Source organism: Carcharhinus amblyrhynchos, chromosome 15 (assembly GCF_965287045.1).
Source record: "Carcharhinus amblyrhynchos chromosome 15, sCarAmb.v2.hapA, whole genome shotgun sequence".
NCBI lineage: Eukaryota > Metazoa > Chordata > Chondrichthyes > Carcharhiniformes > Carcharhinidae > Carcharhinus > Carcharhinus amblyrhynchos.
The window spans coordinates 72,269,371-72,285,134 of NC_137338.1; the positions used below are offsets into that span (position 1 = coordinate 72,269,371).

General features: G+C 41.2%; 1 protein-coding gene across 1 annotated transcript in view; it reads right to left on the reverse strand.

Annotated features, from left to right (window-relative positions):
• Positions 1-244: 244 nt before the first annotated feature.
• The window catches only part of nufip1 (nuclear FMR1 interacting protein 1), a 34,176-nt gene continuing 18,656 nt past the window's right edge, over positions 245-15,764 (reverse strand). The window contains exons 4-10 of the mRNA XM_080204180.1: positions 15,194-15,256; positions 14,190-14,266; positions 9,656-9,748; positions 8,199-8,425; positions 3,924-4,064; positions 2,652-2,890; positions 245-994 (exon numbers count right to left, since the gene is read on the reverse strand). Coding sequence (XP_080060306.1) covers positions 617-994; positions 2,652-2,890; positions 3,924-4,064; positions 8,199-8,425; positions 9,656-9,748; positions 14,190-14,266; positions 15,194-15,256 — 1,218 coding nt within the window. The 3' untranslated portion in view covers positions 245-616. The remainder of the gene's footprint in view (positions 995-2,651; positions 2,891-3,923; positions 4,065-8,198; positions 8,426-9,655; positions 9,749-14,189; positions 14,267-15,193; positions 15,257-15,764) is intronic.

Here is a 15,764-nt window from a genome sequence, read left to right on the forward strand (position 1 = left end):
GTTTGTGTGTGTGTGTGTGTGTGTGGGGGTGGTGAATGGGGGTTGGTGTGTGTATGTGTGCGTGCGCGCATGGGGTTGGGAAGGTTGTATGTGTGTGGGGGGCGCGGGGGGATGTTGGTGTGTGTTTAGGGGATGGGAGGTTGTGAGAGTGTTTTGGGGGGGGGGCTGGTGTGTGTGTGTGTGTGTGTCAGAGTGTGAGAGAGAGAGAGGTGGGAGTGGGCAGGCGTCATGTCCAATAGCTGCTTCTCTCCTGACGTTATTCTGTGCATTGTTCACAGGAATCGACAAAAAGATGATTTTGACACCAAAGAAATATTAAACTTCACACTTTCATAAAATGAACAATAAAAGAGAGAGATTGCACTCAAAACATTAATCACTTAAAAATGTCAACTGCTTCCCTATACCAAACTTTGTGTACATTTCGAAGAAGTTGACAAGTAAACGATTTGACACCAGATGGCCACAAAAAATTTGCCAGTTTCATTTATTAGAAATAAATCCATTCTTTTCCATTCATTTAAAATTTTGAGAAATATTGCAAGTCTACAATGATTCATACAATTATCTCGTTTCTGCCAGGATTTTTTTCCCCAAGTGTCCACGTTTGGCTTGATCATCTTTCTTCGCACATAGCTTGTGGTAACTCCCAAATTTCATCATCCACAACAGGCAGTGCCGTTTGAGGCCCCTCTGCTGCCCAAACTGATTCTGTGTTTGCCGGGGATGTTGTGGGTCCTCCAACAATCTCTTCAGCTTCAGGGTTGTCAACAGTGTGTACTTCGAGTTCAGGTGCCTGTATTTCAAGTCCGTGTGTCTCACTGCATTCTGCAGTTTGTGTGTGTGCATGCTCTGCCCCTTCACATGAAATGACTCTAGGGGCAGGGGTGGCTGCAGTTCCATTTTGTTCAAGGCCCAGAAACTTGTTTTCTATGATGTACCGAACGCACTGCAAGATTACATTTCTTTCATGTCGTATGTCACGGGCCAGCAACTGTAACAAAAGAAAAAGATTGCAAACAGTGGTGCTTCACCAAAAATACCCCATTTTAAAAAAGATATATTAAAGGGTTAGCAAAATGATAAATCTCCAATAAGCTAAAGTCCTCTGGTGTCTGGTACTTCTCCCTGAAACTGCTTTCTGACACTACAATGGGTGTTATTTTAAATACCCACCCCTCTATTTTAATATTTACATAAGATATGTGGAAGATGTCAGCATTGGAGAAGGGAACAGACCACCACTTTTGACACATCATCAATCATTGTAAAGCAATTCAGAATTTTGTCCCCACCACATATATTAAAGCCTACTCCAGCCTGCATTGGTGTGCGTTGTTACAGTTAGTTATCTTTGCTGCAGGCCCATTCAGCCAGTAAACTGTAGTTGTTAGACAGTGTTATAATAAACATCTTCCTATTTGAATGTATATACTGATGTCTTTAGTGGGTACGAGCATGTGCAAGTGATGTTATTGGTAGCATGGGCTTTTGCGGGTCTAGTTTTGCCACGAGGGACCTGTGTAACTTACTGCTCCAGTTTTGAGTCCATGTTGTGCTGTATTTCAATATTTCTGTCAATAAAGATTGAATATCACACACTTTCAACTATTTTTTGTGACCAAGTGACTACAGCAGGTAACTGCCCCTAATTACACACAGCTTTGGACTGTAGGCTAATAGCCACTGAATTGAGATTGCCAAAGCTTATTTGACTTGGGAGCATAATAGGCATATATCACTCTCAGGTAGATGCAACACCAATCTACAGATGAACGGACTATGTTTTAATCCATTGAACCATCCACATTGGAATCTTTTGAAGGTTTCTGAATGAAATATTTTCTGTGCAATATTAGCTCCAACTGTCCTATCTAATATATACAAATGTATCAAAAATGTGTCTAAATTTGCACTGTATTAATCTACCCTCGCCAATCCAATATTTCACTCTCAGATGTGGTCTAAGGTCACGTTTTCATTTTTTTTAAATACAAGTCTCAAGGAAGATGAAACAATCTCCGAAACTCACTACATCAACAGGTACAGTCGCTGAGTGACGGCTAAAGATGGTGAAGTTTTTGGGGAGCGCAGATCTATGCATGTATCTGAACAAACACTTCGTTACCAGGAGAACCACATGCCCCACTCGACAACAAATGGTTTCACTTTCCCCCGACTGGAGAGTTCGGACTAGACACCTCTTGTACTCCATCAATAGGCATCCTTCTACCAATGCACTTTCCAGCTTACTGCCCATCCTGAAACAACTAACGCAAAAGGACTTCTCTATGGATGTGTAAATTTGGTTAGTAACAAATGAGTCGCTCAATGAATGGTATGGAGATAACAGATCAAGAGTTTTGAGCCCAATCTGTAAGAGTTAACTGACCTCAGGTGAGACTGCTCAAACAGCCTCTGGGTTAAGGGAGGGGGAAAAAAAAAATCAGTAAAAAGAGGGAAAGAGAAAAATGGAATGAAAAAAAATTGCCAAAATATTTTGCAGCACTTTCACACACAGTTAACGTGATCTTTTAATAGTTTTGTTCAGTGAATTGCTTTAAAACTTCTATCAAATGAAGAACATACAAAATTTATTTTAAATATAACTATGAGGAATCAGAAAGCAGTAAACACAGAAAGGCTCTCACCATTTCAAGCAGGGTTGGCCGACGTATTAATGGCTGTTGGAAAGTTCTCCTTCCTTGTGTGTCACGACCTCTGCCTTGACCTCTTCTTCCACCCCTGGGACTGAACTGGTTATGTGATTTTGAGTTCAGAATTCTGCCTGCACATTCTTTAATTTCCTGCTCATTTGAACTCCTCGGGGCAGATCCCAGTAAGACTCTGTTTTCTTCCACAGCTTTGCTAACAGCCTGGATGGGAATTTCTAACAGAAATAAAGCAAATATTAGGTGCCAAGTTCTAACATTGCATCATTTTGATAGTGTGAAAAAAGGTAACGATTTTAAACCTCAAAACATTGCAATGCTGTGAAGCTGAGGGCCATAGGCTTGACAGGTACAGTATTCCAATATTAAGAACCATTCAAGTATCCATTCAGTCTCCAGCTTTGGCACTCAAGTACCACATTTCTCTTTTTTTTTTGTTTTTATCCCAATTCAATCAAATCAAGTTCAATTCAGAGTCTCAACAAGTTGAGACATTCCCGATCCAAGCTGATTGGAGTAGGCATAGCTCCTCCTCCAAAGGCTTGATCTTATTTACATCTTAGCCAAAAGGCTGAGATGCCGTTCTTAAAAAATTGCTTCAAACAAAGCTGAAATGTAACCTAATGACTTTAATCAAACACAGCATGTCAATACTATACTAGATCTTAGCCAAAAGACCAAGAAGCGATTCACTAGGTAGGGCTCAACTGACCTTCAGTGAAGTGTTCTCTGTTTTTACAGAGATCATAAAGACTGTGAAACCCACACAACTACCTGCTTCAGATAGGAATTGGATAACGTGAGGCAACTGCAAGCAATTCTATCTCAGCCGATATGGCTTTATCCTAACAATTTGACACAGTTCAGCAGCTTACAAAAGCCAAAATTGTGAATCTCTGAGGAAAATGTCCTCAGCCAAGGGATACCCATGTGAAACTTGTGGGTTATCAAAGACAAAGAAGGATCACAAGTCATATTTCTGGACGGCAGTAAGAATTGTAATTTCCATACATAACCATCAGGCTGTCAGTCTGAGCTGGGTGGACAGCCAGATGAAAAGATGAAAGAACACTGTGCTAACCTAGAGTGACATTGTCATTATGGAGTTAGTTCAAAGAAATGAAATCTACATAGATGCATCTACTCTTAAATCTGACAATTTCATTTAACATGATGACAGATCTTAAAAAAAAAACAAAGCTGGAGCTTTCTTCCCGAGGAGAAGAAAAAATGCCATTTATTCAGATTTACCCTCTGGCCGCTGGTCGCTTTCACTGTCAGACGAGCTGCTGTAATTGGCCATCAGTGAGCTCAGGCCTGATGTTATCTGCTTTGGCACAACGATGATTTTTGCTTGTTCAGCGTCAACTTGGCCCTCGTCTTTGTCAGACTCTGCAAGGCCAAACACAACCTTTCATCACTTTCACATTTTGAGCCAAAATCCAACTCCAGGCAGGCAGTTCCCCCAACAGGGGGTTGTGCAAGCTGACAGCCAGAGAACTGTACATAATTGATCCAGTCAGTCTGGCAAAGAACTCTTTCCAAAATGACTCCTCACAACATGAATTAATTCAAAGACCCTTAACTCAGTGGACTGATAGTTTCTCTTTCCCACATGCAAGACATTCAGTAAATACTAAACAGAGAAGATTTGAAAACAGCGTTGGGCCTTGGTAACTGGAGCCTGACAGATTGCCCAGGCTGCTATGATCCCTTTAGCCAGAGAGCTGAATCGCACCACATCTGAAGTTCCAGATACTGCTGACTTGGTGAGTGGTGAGAGGAAACCACAAAACACAAAATCAGGGTATTCCATTCTTCAATGTGAACTCACTGGCAGTTCAATCATCTTGAGCAATATTGCAATGGGTGGGGAGGTCCACAACTGACTTCAGCGTCCCTGTGGTTCCCAAAGAATGGGGAGGGTTGTATTTTATATGTTCACTGAAGTACCAGGGTATGGGGAAGGAGGACCTGACTTGTCTATGGTTCTCCCTCACCGCCCCTCCAACCCCACTCATAGTCCACAGGCATAAGGAAACTAGTAATAAAAGGCTTCTAGCACCAGGAAAACTCTGCCCCAAGCGTACCAACATCTTTAAAAGGTGGGGGGAGAGAATTAATAACCCAGAACTCCTAACATAGGAGACATTATTTACAACACAAAACTGCATTGTAAATCCATGAATAATTCATCCAAACATATGAATAATTTGTTAAAAAGAATGGTATGCAGGAACATCACCTGACCAAATTATGTTTTATTAGCAAACGAAAAGGATCTGACACTGAAGTAGCTTCAAAAGAGGAAAAGCTGGGTTACATGTTGAAATCTCAGCACAGAAACCACTGGTCAATGTCGATGTTGTCCATGAGCCTCCTCCCACCCTGCTTCATCTCAACCCTCTCAGCCAAGAAAATACCAGAAACATGTAATAGGTCAGCATCTCGGAACAGAAAAGGACAAATTAACGTTTCAGACATTGGATAAAGGGCCCACCCAAGAAACGTTAGCTTGCCACCTTTCTTCAAAGGCACTGACTGACCCATTTCCAACATTTTGTATCTTTTTTAAAAAATTCCCATCACACATGAAGTGGACAATGGGAAGGAATTCTCCTCTGAAAGTACAAAAAGAAAAGCAATTCCCGACAAAACAGCTAAACTGTAAAATCATTCACAGCTGGGATGCCAAGGCTGCTCTGTAGGAGGCCTAATGGAGATGCAGAAACACTGGCAAGCATCCTGGACTCTTCAGCCGCCAGCTGACTTGCCATTCGGATCACGTCTTGCCACTGGTTCCCTTGTTGAGCTGACAGCAAAAGCATGTTTATTTTAAATATAATCGCATTTCCTGCACAACCTATCGCTGTTAACATAAAGCGCCAAGATGATGCCGGGCACAGTTAGCTGCCATTACCACAGAGAACTATCTTAAATTGGCCACTTGCTCAGGTTTCACAGAAGGCTGAACTTTTCATATAAAAGGATAAATATCAAATTATCAAATATTCCTCTTGACATCTACAAAACTAAAATGATGACACTACTATTTTTCCTACAGGATGACCCAAGTAGATAACAGATTTTTAAAATATTAAATACAAGTAACACTTGTGGTTAAATTTGTAATTGTAATTACAAGGTGCTGCTATGGTTACAAGACAGTTTGCCTTTATCCAGGTCCATGCCCTTGCAATTTATGTCAAAACGGCAACAAACGCAACAGCCAAATTTGTAAACTGCAAAGTCCCACAAGCAGCTAATGAGATGAATGCCCACACCAATCTGTCATGGTGCTGTTGGCTGGTGAATGAACGAAGCTGTTGTCACCTCCAAATGCCAGACTGTTTCAATGCTTTCCTGAACAGCTTACCGTCTTACACAGTGTCTGGAAACATCACTCACCCAATATTCTGCTGCCTGTAACCTACCCAGTGAACAATGAAAAAGATTGAATTGGGTACAGAAGTTGGCAAATTCAGCTTTCCACCTTTAATCAGATCATGGCTGATCTCTCCCTGGTTTCAAATCCATCTCCCCACCTATTCCCCATATCCTCTTATCCTTTTTTAAAATTAGAAATATATCTATCTCCTTCTTGAAACCATTCAACGACTCAGACTCCAATGTGCTATAGGGCAGCGAGTTTCACAAATTCACCACCCTCTGACAAAACAGAACTTTGTAAGAAGTCTCACAACACCAAGTTAAAGTCCAACAGGTTTATTTAGTAGCACAAGCCACTAGTTTGTGAACTGAAATCCCACTCACCTGATGAAGGGGAGTGCTCCGAAAGCTGCGGCTTGTGCTACCAAGTAAACCTGTTGGACTTTAACCTGGTGTTGTGAGACTTCTTCCTGTGTTTACCTCAGTCCAACGCCGGCATCTCCACATAAGAGAACTCAGCAGAAGTAGTTCCTCCTCTTCTCAGTTTCAAATCTACCTTCTCTCAACCTATACCTGTGACCTCCTCCTTGAGGTTGCCCCATAAAAGAAAACTTTTGGTCTACATTATCAATTCCTTTTAAAATTTTATAAACCTCGATCAGATCCCCTCTCATCCTTCTAAACTCCAGCCAGCATAAGCCCAAACTGTTTAATCTCTCCTCGTACGTCAACCCTTTCATCCCCGAAGACAAATTTTGATAGCTAGGAAATATGTTAACATCAGACGAAAAGTGCGACCAAGAAATGAGACGAAGGATTGGAATGGCCAAAGATGCATTTCTGAAAATGGAAAGGATAACAAACACCACAACATTAGTCATGAAATCAAAGCTGAAAATCCTGGAATGCTACTTTGTACTATTTGTGACATACAGAAGTGAGTGGTAGATGACCAATGAAGCAATGAGGCAGTTGAGTTGTAGTGTTTGAGACGAGTAACGAAGATATATTGGACAGGTCAGGCCACCAATGAAGAAGTGCTGTAGAGATTAAAAGACCTCTGCTGACTAAAGTTGGGAAAAGACAGTTGGAATTTCTTGGGCACGTAATAAAGAATCGTGACTTAGAAAGTCTGATGCTGATGGGAAAGATCGATAGTAAATGAGATTGGAATAGAGAAAGAATAATCTTTCTAAAAAGCCTTGCAAACTGGATGAATGTACTGCCAGAAAAGATGGTCCATGGCTCTAAGGTAAGGTTAACATGGACTCCATGATTGCCAATGCCCTCTTTGAGCATGGTACCTGAAGGGAGAGTTCCAAACCTATAGCTAGTCCTGCTCACGCATACTTAAGGACCTACGTTGTGCCGATACCTTTTGTAGAAACGCTCTTTATGCTCCTGGTAAAATTCACACATTTGGTCTCATGATATTCTGGTGGCAACTGAGCACAGACCAGGTCACAAACCTTGCTATAGTTGCCATTAATGGTACTGACCCTTGCTGGCTTTCCTCATCTTTTCAATCACATTAAAATTTGGTCAGAATCAGGATTCTTTAACATCCTGATAAAGAACCAGTAGGATCAGCGGTCTTGGTTGTGATTTGAACCTAAGCCCCAACGAATGATGGTGGTGCATAAAAATTGAGTGTAACCCAGCTGACTGCCATGTCGTTAGTGGCTTTATTGAGGCACTGAAGAAAACACAAGTCAGTGAAGTGACTGACATTACATTCAAAACGCTTATTTATTAGATTTAAAACTAAAATATTCTAATCAGGTTTGATACGGCTGCTAACACCAGGGAGTCAGAAAGACAGTACACATTCTATCCAAAGATCTTCAAAATGATGTAATTTAAAGATCAGTAGGGGCCAATATTTATCCTTCAACCAATATTACAAAAATAATTTATCTGGTTAATTTATCTCATTGCCATTTGTGGGACCTTGTTGTGCTTGAAATTGGCTAGGGTGTTCCTTGCAGTGATCACAATTCAAAAATACTTAATTAGTGGCAAACCATTTTGGGATGTCATTGGGCTTTGTGATGGATGCTATATAAATTTAATTCTATCCTGAAAATGTCCCACAATTACCACAGATAAACACATTCAGGAGTCTCAAACTCATACCTGCATCATTTTGTGCCAATATGCCGAGAGGGTCCACGTCTTTCCCACAAGCTTCCTGCTTTTCTGCTCCTTTATTGCATGTCCCGTTGGGCTGGGTGGGATGAGCCTGCTCCCTTGCATTTTGTTCTTCCTGCGGGCCACCAGGCCTTCCAATGTGACCTTCTTGTTCTACTTCAAACTTCCTGCAAAAACTTCTTCTGTGCCTTTTCCATTTTCCCTTCATTTTGCTGGCAAGAAAGGATTACTAGAAACAAGCTATCACTGCCCTGTAATCCATAATTCAACAACAAAAAGAAAACACCACACCAGTCTACAGCTGCAGAGCAAAGACCAGAGCTTGCCAAGTTCAACACACTTAAACCCCTAACTGTGGCTTGAAAGATAAAAGAAGAATATGACACTTCACTGTAATTAAAAAGGTCACCCAAGAAACCAAAGAAAATTGTACTAAAGATCACCTCTGAACAATTTTCTTTAACATATAGATAGATACTTGCCGGATAACACATTGTAATTCGCCACATATATGTTGATCTGTGACCTAGCTTAATTGCACACAAGCAATTGTTAAAAAAAATACAACCCCTGACCCTCTTGGAATGCTCTGTGAAATATTACTAATGAGACCAGCACGTCCAAGGTACACACCATCATTGTATATTTAATGCTACTGCTCCATCATTTGTCAAAATCCTGGAACTCCCTCCTTAATAGCACTGTGGGAGCCTTTGCAGCCCATGGACACAACAGTTCAAGGTGGTAGCTCATTAATACCATCCCAAGGGCAACCATGGGTGGGCTACAAATACCAACTTTGCCAGCTGCAATCACATCCCAAGAATGAATTAAAAGTGATATCTAAATATACATTGAGTTAATCAAAACAAGTCCGTGTGTGTAATATTGCAACTGACACATCTTACTCTGACTATTCAATAACATTCACTTATCTCTTGGAACTCAGTATTCAATCTCAACCAGAACAGCAGGGGTGCCCACAATGAACAAACATGATGTTTGCTGCAGTACTGCACAAGATATAACAGCCAATTGCATCTGTAAACTCAAGTACAATGGAACGCTTGATGGGTCTTGGTATTACTTGCAGTGGAAATACAACTACAAAATTCTAATGTAATTTCACTTGCACTTTTGGGAAAATGGCAGTGTAATTAGTCACTGAGATTCAGCACTTTATCTCAAGGTTACACAGTGGGGTGAAAACCCATCAGCCAAGGCTCTTGCTCCTGATCACTCCAAAGTTAGTGCAATGGCATCCAGTGAGACAGTTTAGGCACACTGTGATGGCTTCCATGGCCCAACCGGCTGAACACACTCAGCACCAAGGCTCAGCATCAGCCACATGTGCGAACCCCAGTACGGCAGGCAGGTAAGTAGGATTTTCTACATTCAGCAAGACTCAGAAGGGGGAAAGAAAGCCCAGAATGGACACTTACTCAAACTGCTGTGTTTGCAGCACCTCTCCTCGTTGCATTTTGTCTTGACACATTTTCCTCTTTCTTGCTATATTTTCCAAAGTTGGAAAGTTCCTGAAAGATAATAACACCACAATTGCCTTAACAGCCATTTAATAAAAGATCCATGTTCAGCCTTTCAACCGGTTTCGCTGCAACTCCACAATCACACTGCGACACTAAAAATTCAACCGTCACTCACGCCAGAAAGTTAAGAGACTGCTCCACTCGGATACTGGAGTGTGCTGATCATAAAGCAGAAACTACACTAGAGTAGCATAAAGTGTCACATCTTCCTCTCTAGTTGAAAAGGCCTTTCTTGACATCAAGCTGATATGAACCTGTGCCCAGGTGAAGAAACCTTCAGCTGAAATCCTGGGAGAACATTACCTGTCGAGGTCATATAAATCTGAAATGAATGTAATTCATTCATGTAGATACTGTACCTGTGGTTCAGTGCGGTGGGTATCACTGCCCCACTCCAGAGACTTGAGCACAAAATCTAGGTTGACTCTCCCAATACAGTGCTGAAGGACTGCAGCATTGTCAGAAGCTGTGTCTTTTGGTTGAGAGGTGCACATGGCATTATTTTGAATATGACCATTGAAGTTCTCCTGTGATCCTGGCTGATATTTACTCCTCAGCCTACATTTAAAAAGAGATTATCGTATTGCTGCTTGTGCAATCTGAGTGTGTGCAAATTGGCTGTCACTTTTCTCGTCACATCAGTGCTTACACTTTAAAAACTGGTTATGAATCACTTTAGCAAATCCTGAGTTTACCATAGCTCTTTCTAAATGCATGTCTAAGAGAACTCTAGAAAAATCAAGATTTTCCTATCAATTTAAACAGTAATAATTGCAGTATTTACATGATGGCACTGCGGCACAGTGATTAGCACTGTTGCCCCACAGCGCCAGGGACCCAGGTTCAATTCCAGTCTTAGGTGACTGTGTGGAGTCTGCACTTTCTCCCATGTCTGAGTAGGTTTCTTCTGGGTTTTTTTTGTTTCCTCCCAGGGCCCAAAGATACGCAGGTTAGGTGGACTGGCCATACTAAATTGCTCCCTAGTGTCCAAACATGTGTAGGTTAGGTGGATTAGCTATGATAAATGTGTGGAGTTATGGGGATAAGGCGAGGGAAAAGGTCCTGGGTAAGATATTCTGTCGCAGAGTTGGTGCAGACCCGAGTTGGGCCAAATGGCCTCCATCTGCACTGTAGGATTCTATGATTCTAAAATAGATTGTGATATCTCAGGATCAGAGTTAAGGAAGGTTCCAAACTGCCCCCTTAAATTCACTGAACTGTATCTTTTGATAGCCAGCTGCTGGAAAACTGTCCCATGCAATCCACTCTGGCATTTTGACGAAGAGTCCATTCGGCCCAGCTAACTCATCCTTTTACAGAAAAATTTAATATTCTCCATTCATCTCGATTGACTCAAAAGAGTTTAGAAGTGAGGGGGTGGGGCCTGGTGTCAAGGTGTCAACCTGGTTTCCATCTTGGTAACACCTCCACATTTCTCAAACTCTGGTCTCCTGGCTTGCATCCGCTGAAGCTATTTACATAGCAGCACCTGGGCATTGCGAATCAGGCTCATGAGTCTAAAAATAGCTTTGCGTAATGTGTTCAAACCAAATTATACACGCAGTGAAAACTAGTTGTGTGCATAAACACAGGTAGCAACAAAGCAGTGCGCAAAACTGTGCTTTTTAAAAACTTCAGTCACTGCTTCTTTAATATGTCCTCTTCGGGATATTTTTCCAAAAAGGCACATCTTGGAAGGGCTCCAAGAATTAAACTAAGAAAGTCTAAGCAAGACGAAGGGATCCCGCTTTCCAATTACAGTAAAAGTTCAATTGATACAACATAGACAACAATTGTTACCTTTATTAATTATCTAATAATAAGAGTACTGGAGAGAGCTCAGTCGGAGCTTGAAAGTGCCACTCGCTATATTTTCACATATAAATTGATGTCACGGGTGATATTCCAAATGGTTTATGGGACTATGCATTAATAATGATTTGTAAAGATCACATCAACTGATGGTCGAATTCCTGGCTTATATGAGGTGACACTATAATTGATCTTAAAGTCATCAGGTTGGAAGAGGGAATGAAGTCAGGAAGGGCTTCCAATTTCAATCACTATTGTGACCCTGTCCAGAAATTGAACACACATGCGCATATAAAAATTACAGGTTAATTGCTCACTGTGATACCTCCTCTTTTGCTAAATATCCCATTGATATGCAGAATTTAGGCTAAAACAAGAAGAATGATGTTTGAGCAAGGTGGTGGTATTGCATCGTGACATAAAAGCCGATGTTGAGTTGGTGAGGAGGAAATAGTGAACAAAATAACTATAAGTCTATGGCTACAGAGCATGGGGTTTACCACTGAGGTGGGCATGGATTATGCTGGCGCCAGTATATAATCTAAATGATTTAAAAACAAAGAGATCACATGTCAGAATAATCAGGCTTCCATTTGCCAATATAAGTGTGGCATTGGTTCAATAACTTTTGAGCCACATATAGAACAGGACAAAATTCAGTCCACACTGGAAGCCAATAATCTGGCAGTTGAACAAACTAACCGAAGTTATCATGAAGAGATGACCACTTGAAAAGGAGTTAGTACAATTCAGAAAGAGACAAATTTGGAAAATGATTCCACTTGTACTCGCAATAGAATTACATCACGGGAGGCGGCATTTAGGTCCATCTCCAGAACCAGTTCTTCTATTGGTGCTGTCAAATCTAATTCCATTTCCCTGCCCATCTTTTATATATTTTTTTTAAATACCTCAATTTCTGTATCGGGTGATTTGGTCTCCACTTCACTTGCCATGTCTCAATTATTCTCTCTGTGTAAAAAAAATTTTCCCACTTTGCCCACTTAGTTCTGAGCCTCTTAGGAAGATTGTTTTACAGACAGCTTGTAGTCACGCACTGCCTGATCCCCTACTAGGTTTGATATGAGACCTCTCTCATGGACAAACAGCATGATGTTATTTTTCAATAAGTAGTAACAGAACAGAACACTTCACAACAAGATGTCACGAGGGATGACACTGATGGAAGAATGCACACAATTTGACAAGTCCTTCCCAATCACAAATTAATAACTTCTTTTAATGGGTAATTTTTGGGGAAGCAATGAGCTCAGGCACATTCCACTAGCTTGTCAGGTCGCTCTGGCAAACAAAGAGAACAAAACCAGGTGTGTAACACATTCCTTGAGGTTTCATGAGGGAACAATCGAGTAGAGGGTACAGTCCTATGCACATCACTCTTTGCAAGGTGCTCCAAAATTGAGACTGCTTTTTAGAGAGTGATTTGAAGTTAACAGAAAATCTGCATGCTCCCTCAAGTGCTCACCGTGTGTAAGTATCAAAATCATTTAAACCATGCTGGCTGAAAGCAGGCAGTTCAACACAAACTGAGCACACACACATACCCAAAGCACAAAAAAAAAGATTCTCAGTTGCAACACTTTTGGTTCTGAGCTGGGAGGTCAGGTTTCAAGCCTCGCTCCAAGTCTGTTGAGCTTTGTTGGCAGTGTGTATGAGATGCTACCTTTTGGAGGAAATGATCCCAAAGGGGTTATTCGAAAAGAAGTGTGCTCCTCAAGTGGCTCAGCGAAAATTATTTTTTCAACCAACCCTCACCAAAACAGAATAAGTAGTTATATCTTTACACTTTGTGGGATTTTGGTGTGTACAAATTGGCTGCGTTATAATAGTGACTTCACTTCAAAACTATCTTATTTTATGTGCAGCACATGGGAATGTCTCAAGAACACGATAAAATACTATTAAAATAGAGCAGCTGTTACAGAACCTAATTAGAAACTAGGCACTGGTCTTTAGTGCAACATAACCAAGTCTAAGGTGAAGATATGACGGACAGAAGGGCTTTCATACTTTCTTCTAGATTGAAATGTGTAAACAATCAGGATCTAACAAGATCTGACTGTTACGTTATGGTGCACCAGGGCATTGTGGCTTTTGTCTCCATTCTTTGGTCTAGCAGGACCTGGAGAAGAATCTGGAGATCATAGCAAACATTCAAATAAGGCTGACCGCAGAACACCCATCAGGGTCAGAGTGCAAATGGCGGGTGGGTATGCCGTCACTAAGTTATTGTTCCTCCAAACTCTGCTTGCTTGACCCTTCCAAATTACAAGTACCCAATCTGGCACATTCCTCCTCCTGCCTACGTCCCAGTGCCTTCAGCTCAACTCTCCTACTCAAAACGCATTCTTTTCAACAATAACAAAGGGACTTTACAAAACTGTGGAAACTCCTCACTTCAGTCAGTCTTCCCAACCTCACGCAGTCAGCACATTTTTCAAGCTCAAACATAAACTCTTTCATCAAGCCAGAAAATCTAGACCTAAGCCTGTTTCTTCCAATGATGATATTCACTGAAGAAAGCCTTGCTTACAGCACAGGCAGTGCACCTTAATTTCTGATGTTAAGGCACAAAGTCACATGAACAACAGCTCACCTCTTTCTCTCCTCACGCCATTTGGTAATTTCCTCTGGTGTATCTAGCTGAATTTTTCTTGCTCCTGGCCCGTGTGCCTGTGCACAAAAAGTAAACAAAGAATAGACTACATTTTATAACAAGTATCCAAGTTACTCTCTCAGAACAACGCAACAGATTGAAAAACACCAAAATTGAGTGCAAGTTCTCAAACATTTCCATCTGTGGACCACTTAGGCAGGGATAAAGATCCCAGGAAGCCCGGTCCAACCTCATCTGCTTTCGTTTGCAACTGCAAAAGAACAATCAAAATTGATGGAAGAATGGAACTGCTTTTAATGAGAGGTCAATGAGGTGACATCTGGTTCCAAACTGCAGACCGTCAGTCTCATTAAAGCTAAATAGTGCACATGCTGGAAATCTGAAATAAAAACCAAAAAATACTGAGGAAACTCAGCCGGTCTGGCAGCATCTGTGGTGAAAGAAACAGAGTTAACATTTCGAGTCAGTGTGACTTCTTCAAAGCTTCAGTCCTATTTTGGGTTCTATATTCAGCCAGTTTGTCCTCTTTATTTTTAGCCATACTGTGTTCAAAATCTGAGCTTGCAGTTTTATGTTGCAACAGTATCATAAATCTTGTTTATAAGACTACATTGTTATTGCTCACACTTGTGACAATTTGGGCCACATATGAGGGAGCTGGTCTAGGTAATGTAGTGTTGTGCGGATGGTGGGAGTGAGAGTTCTGGCTTGCTCTCTTTTACGGCTTTGATCGCGATATTGCACGTCAGTGACTTGTGCATTGGACCAGCCCGTGGGCAGCCAGGGTCACCATGGGCTGCACTTTGAGGACCACTGCAATAAACCACTGTTTTAACCCTTCAAGCAACACATCATTTAATAGTTTAACCACAACTGGGACTAGCTTAATGGTAAAAACTGGGTTGCATGGACAAGTTGGGCCAGAGGACCTGTTTCCACGCTATAAACTTTGATATCTCTAATAGATTAAGCACAACACTTACATTTCTCACGTGAATCCGAACCAGCTTCTCATGGGCACTGAAATTGCAGTCCTTCACTTTGCACTGGCAGAAACAGACAGAAAAATCTGAGTTAATAACATTCAACCTCATCAACTGTCATTCCTATCCACTAAGGTCATGCTGCTGTGCCCTCGATACTAAAACCACAAGATGGATTCACTCTCCTTTTCATTTAATAAAACTAGTATTTTCCCCTTTATTGTCTATTTACTGCTGTTAAAGTATCTCCAATCAAAATCACCAAACCAAGCAGGGGACTTCTCAGAGGTCCTGGCAATGTATCCCTCACCCAACATTATTGGGATTGATTTCTGGTCATTTAGCTGACTCGCTGTTTCAGGAAGTGTGCAATTTCCAAACTGGCTATTGCATTTCCCTACATTACAACAGTGTCCACAAATCAAGAGCTAGCAAGTTACAATTAACTCCTTGGTTATGTTTCCACATTGTTCATTGAAGTTCAACACAGGAATTGGTCCAAATGCTGCTATTTGTATTTTCACAATACAGTCAGATTGAGATTTTAGAAGAATGAGGGGGGGATCTTATA